Source organism: Neolamprologus brichardi, chromosome 22, assembly GCF_056152115.1.
Source record: "Neolamprologus brichardi isolate AB-2024 chromosome 22, ASM5615211v1, whole genome shotgun sequence".
Taxonomy (NCBI): Eukaryota; Metazoa; Chordata; class Actinopteri; order Cichliformes; family Cichlidae; genus Neolamprologus; species Neolamprologus brichardi.
The window spans coordinates 22,165,689-22,170,905 of NC_142124.1; the positions used below are offsets into that span (position 1 = coordinate 22,165,689).

At 39.3% G+C, this 5,217-nt stretch overlaps 1 protein-coding gene across 1 annotated transcript; it reads left to right on the forward strand.

Annotated features, from left to right (window-relative positions):
* Nucleotides 1-1,909: 1,909 nt before the first annotated feature.
* On the forward strand, nt 1,910-3,134 carry LOC118453995 (uncharacterized). The gene is made up of 3 exons (XM_087834834.1): nt 1,910-2,396; nt 2,621-2,789; nt 3,005-3,134. The coding sequence occupies exons 1-3, from the start codon at nt 1,970-1,972 to the stop codon at nt 3,132-3,134; spliced, it is 726 nt and encodes a 241-aa protein (XP_087690960.1). The 5' UTR covers nt 1,910-1,969.
* The last annotated feature ends 2,083 nt before the right edge of the window (nt 3,135-5,217 follow it).

The window sequence follows — 5,217 nt, forward strand, 5'->3', positions numbered from 1 at the left end:
TAGCCAGATTTAGTAAAAGTTAACTTAATCATTTGCTCAAATGTTTATTTTTTTAATGCCCAAAGTGTCTTAGTATTTAAAAGTACACGAGCTCTACCATGGCAAATCACTGAGCATGAGAGTTTGTTTCTGTTCTTTGATTGGACTACTTAAATTATTGCGGGAGTAGCAAGCTTGGCGGCTCGTGCCATTACGCGCTCAGTCTGCGAGCAGAGTGGTGAAGATGTGTATACGTTGAGATATTCAGCTATTTTAGCACGAGCAAAAGTTTTGGTAAGCTAACATTGCATTTTGCATTATCTTTAAATAGAGTATGTTTTCCAGGTTAGTAACCTAAAACAAATGTGCTGTCAACAGCTACAATGATTTCGTGCTCTTTTTGCAACAAAACACTGAAGACGTTGAGGGGTTATGTGCTGCATTGTAGAGTTCACAGGAACGAACCCCATCCTTTTTTCAAATGCGTCGGTAGTGAATGCAGGCGTACATTTTATGCTTACGCGGCCTTTAAAGCCCATTTCTATCGGGTTCACAATGTACCTGCACCCCCTATTGCTGGTAGCGCAACTTTTACAGACTTAAAATGTACCACTACATTCTGTGAGCGCCAATTTCACACAGTGAAAGAACTTATATCCCACTTAAAACAATATATAGTGGAGGGGCGACCTGTGGCATGTCCAGTAACTGTTTGTAAAAGTATGTTCTCTGTGAAATCATCATTTACTGCTCATATGTCCAGAAAACATAGAGAATGCTCTGTTGAAAGCATAAGCGACATGTATAGGGGGACACTTCCTCAGTCTTCTGCTGTATTTGCAGGTGAAGATGCTCCCCAGAGCTTAATGAGGCAACAACAAATGAAGGCAGGAATGTGTGTTTGTTTTACCTAAAACTGCAAGGGCAGCTCCTTCTTCCAGCTTCAACAATACAGACAATTGTTGAAGAGATGCAAAACATGCATTTGTTGGGCCAGGATTATGCTTTAGGTAAATTGCATTCACTTTTAAAATATGACTTGTGCCTAACAGATGACACTATTGTTAAAATCTGTGATTGTATTAAGGAGTCTGTTTTCTACCTGTCATAAGGGCCTCCTGAGAACGACATACACAAGAACTCAGACATTCAAAAAGATATTCAAATACGTAGAGCCTGAAAAATTAACATTAGGAAATGATGAAACTATGACACCAGTGAAACAAACACTAAGCAGCTTATTAGACTCAGAATTATGGAAGAATTCAGTGTCACAGCAGTCTTATGAAACTGACTCTAAGGCTTTTGGAGACTGTGTGTTTGTTTGCAGGTCATACTCCTGAAAACAGCAGCTCATCACTTGGTGCCTCACCACAACCTCCTGAATCCTCACAATCTGTTTCACCTAAATCACCCTCAACCTCCTCCAGCAGCAGCCAAAGTCCTTGTGTAGACTCAATGGATACCTTCCAGATACCATGGAACAAGTTTCCAGAGGAATTGATGCAATCACTGGAGAGAGGGAAATGGCCAAGTCCACGCATGAGAAGGGAGATGGTCCGGACTGTGGTTTCTGAGATGATGAAAAAAAGCTCTAGGATAAGTAAAAGGAACTCTACTGAAGTTGCTAAAAAGATGGTGGCAAAATATCCAAAATCTCTGCAAGACATAATCGAGGGAGATGTGATTGGTCCAGGGTATCACTCTCTAGTCAAGCAATTGGAGTACAGAATTGACAATGTGAAGCGATCTACGACCCCAAAAATAAGACAACGAAAGCATCACACTCTTGAGTCTGACAATGAGTCAGACTCAAGAGTCTATCCCTTCAAAACAGAGAGCAGCAATCCAAGACACTTATGGGTGCATTGACTGGGATGTGAAATTCCTGCCCCTTGGAGAAACTACAGAGAGCCAGTAACTGAAAAAAGAAAAACTTAAGATGATGTTTTAGAAAACTGATGCAAATCCTGAAGAAGTCAAAAATCTAATGAAACTGACTTTCTACACACAGCGTAAACAAGTCAACCAGGGAAAAACTATAAAATACCTCATGGAAGAATGGCCATTTTTGTTTACAGAACTTGGCATGGAAGTCCACTTCAAGGAACTCACTGGAATTGGACTTAATGAAACTTTGATACGCAACGTGGATCTGAAGGGGGAACAGCTCCTGAACTACATGAATACTGTCTGTGCGAACAAGAACAAAAAGCTCCTACAGGCTGTAACCAAGCTTAAAGTGGTGAGGGGAGAGCTGACTGGTTGCTCTGAAGACGTCAAAGACATGGTGCTACTTCTGCTGTCCTGCTTTGATGAGAAAGAAGATGCGATGTTCTGTTATGTGGAGGACACATGCCTGGCAGGGGAAGTACAGATGGACCAGTTTTACTTGACTCCCACAATTGTGGTGTGTGGTAAGTTATTATTTTTGGTCTCTCATTCTGTCTTCTATTTTTCTGTTCCCTTTTTGGTTTTTATTTTCATTATATCTGGAAACAAATTTAAGTTGCACAATGTTTTGTTGCCATAATCCCTTTAAGGTTAGTCAAAGTGGCCTTCAAAGTACTTATATATCTCTCCCCTAAACCCGCAGATATATTGATATCTGTACTGATCATATTTCTTATTTGCTTTTCAGGACGGTCCTGTTATTCTTCTAAACGGTTTATGCTGAGCGTGGACCGAAACATTGTACACGACAACATCACCTCCTTCATTTCTGCCCTGTGTATGATGTTCGGGAGCTATTATTGCTTCAACATTCATTACCCATCACAGCTGGCATCAACCCTGGAGTTTCTGCAGAGGTACTTCTTTTTGGATTAGTTTAGCCAGCACTTAACTGGAAAAAATAGTAGTTGTTGAAGTGACTTTGAGTTTAGGGGACTTCATTTTGCCATTTAAATAGCTTTAAAGTAATTGTTGGAATAAAGAGTTATTATTGTGAATATTATATAATGTTATTGATGTAAAGTTCTTCTCTATCAAATTCAACTAATCATCTGTTTTTCTTTTTTCCAAGATGTTTTTTCTCCATCAATCCAGAGAAGGGCACTAAAGTGGAGAAAACAAACACATCCTGTCTTTACGTGAAGCCAAGAGTCCTTACCTTGATACAGGAACTTTCAGATTATGAATGGCATGATGTCTGAACATGGACTAAACACACTAAGAGTCATTTCAGTCCTTTATCAGGTCAGTTCTTCAAGCTTAAGAGGCACAGAAAAGTTTCAGACAATGTTATTCTGTTCTGTATGATTGTTGGTTATGTAATTCCTCATTTGCATTCCTGTACCTTAATTTGAAAAAGATATATTTATATTAGTACAATTGTTCTATTTTGAAAAGGCAATACAGTAATTCTTATTTGCTTTTTAAAAATTCTTACATTTATTAGTTAAAAGTAGTGCCAGGGGTTCTGTCATTGTGTTTTTGTTTTTTTATGAACACATTTTATTGAAACAATCTGTGTTTCAGACAGATGTAACAGTTCACTGTACTACATTAAATAATTAAATTGTAAATTGTCTTGGCCTAAGCTTTTCAATATATTAACTCTTAAACTTATATCTGCATTTGGTTTCCAATTTTAAATGCTTACATTTTGTCCATTGGGTTACTGCCTTTAATATATTTATTTGGATTTTTTCATAGACCAATAACATTTTAAAGCAATAAATTCATAACCTTATTTCAATTTTCACTTTGTTAGAAGTCAGAACAGGGTTCTAACCAAACTTACAATGAAAATTGAAAAATAAATTAGATGTTATCGTGACTGTAATGCATTAAAGTTGCAGACCTGTTAGAGGTACAGAACATCAGAAACCTCTTTTGAGTAAACCAGAAAAGACCAGAAAAAATCTGTTAAATAGCAGTTTTATAATGAGGCTTTCTACTGTTGTATTTTTTTTCTGCAAAACTGAGATTTAGTGTACAATAAGCAGCAACTTTCTGTAAATCTTACAGGGAAAATGTGTTTAATAGCAGTTTGGCCATGCTAATTTGACATAAAAGGGCTGTTGAATTTACTGGCTTGAAATTTATTTTTGGGGGAAATTATTATTATTATTATTTGTTTATTTATTTATTTATTTTGCCTGTCCCGTTTGGTTCTTTTGCCATCAGAATTATTGTCTAAAGGCGAGGAAAGATGCCCACTTTACCAAATTGACCATCCCAGCCTTGCCTTAATGGTCTATTTGATTCACCTTTTATTGTTTATTTTATTTATTTTTTTATTTTAACTTGCTAGATACGGGACAGACTTGAATTAGGAAAAGAAAAGGGAGAAAGGAAGAGGGGGAAAAAACAGCGGAGAGGAGGGACGGGGATAAAGGGCAAAAAAACAAAAACCAACTAAATAAGCAGACAAAAAAAAAAATACATATATCAATCACCTGGATCACCTGTTGAGAAAGAAAAAAGAAAGCAAGCAGAAGAAAACGAGAGCAATACAATAAACAACATCACGATGATATATGGGAATATAACAGTAAATATTAAACATTATTGTGCAGCATGTAATATCAACAGCGCACAGTGTGCTTTGAGGTAGGAGCCAAAAAGGGTGTAGTTTGTGTGTGAGAGCACCCGTGTGTACACCTGTGAGCATGGACGCGCTTGTTTTTAAAAGGTGGAGCAGAAGCCGGGGGGGTTGCAGTGACGTGCCCGTGAGCTCCGCCGGCAGCCAGCTGCGCCAGAGTGACCGAGCCCCAGGCCGAGAGGCCGAGGTCACCCCACCCCCGAAGTGGCCCGAGCGAGCCCCAGGCTCCAGGCCCCGATAAGCAGCCACCAAGGACTGAGCCGGTGTGTACCTGGGCGCCCATCCCCGGACACAAAGAACCACCAACGCACCGATGTCTGAGGGGGTCTGCCACTGGCAGGGGAAGTGGTGGGGGGAGATAGGCCTCCATACCTTAGAGGTCCTGAGATGTCCCCAGAGAGGTGGCGTCTGATACCTAACCTGACATATAGACACAGACATACAGGCACACACAGATACAAACATCGATTCCCACCCTCATGCTCTCATATGCAATTACTCAACACTCAACCAACGTGGAGACAAACATAGAGAGACACTGTACACACAATCACACTCCCCAATCACACTTTCCCTTGGGGGAAATTATAACGGTTTTAAGCTGTAATTTTTACAGCTTTTTAAGTATTCTTGTTTCCAGTTCACAGTTTTTTCTACATAATTATTCTGGCAACCACAGCTGCCAGATG

Excerpts from the sequence above, each read along its gene's own strand:
- LOC118453995 (XM_087834834.1), top strand. The coding sequence starts at position 1,970 with ATGAAACTGACTTTCTACACACAGCGTAAACAAGTCAACCAGGGAAAA. Across the intron at positions 2,397-2,620 it reads TCCCACAATTGTGGTGTGTG|GACGGTCCTGTTATTCTTCT; the intron begins GTAAGTTATTAT and ends TTTGCTTTTCAG. Across the intron at positions 2,790-3,004 it reads ACCCTGGAGTTTCTGCAGAG|ATGTTTTTTCTCCATCAATC; the intron begins GTACTTCTTTTT and ends CTTTTTTCCAAG.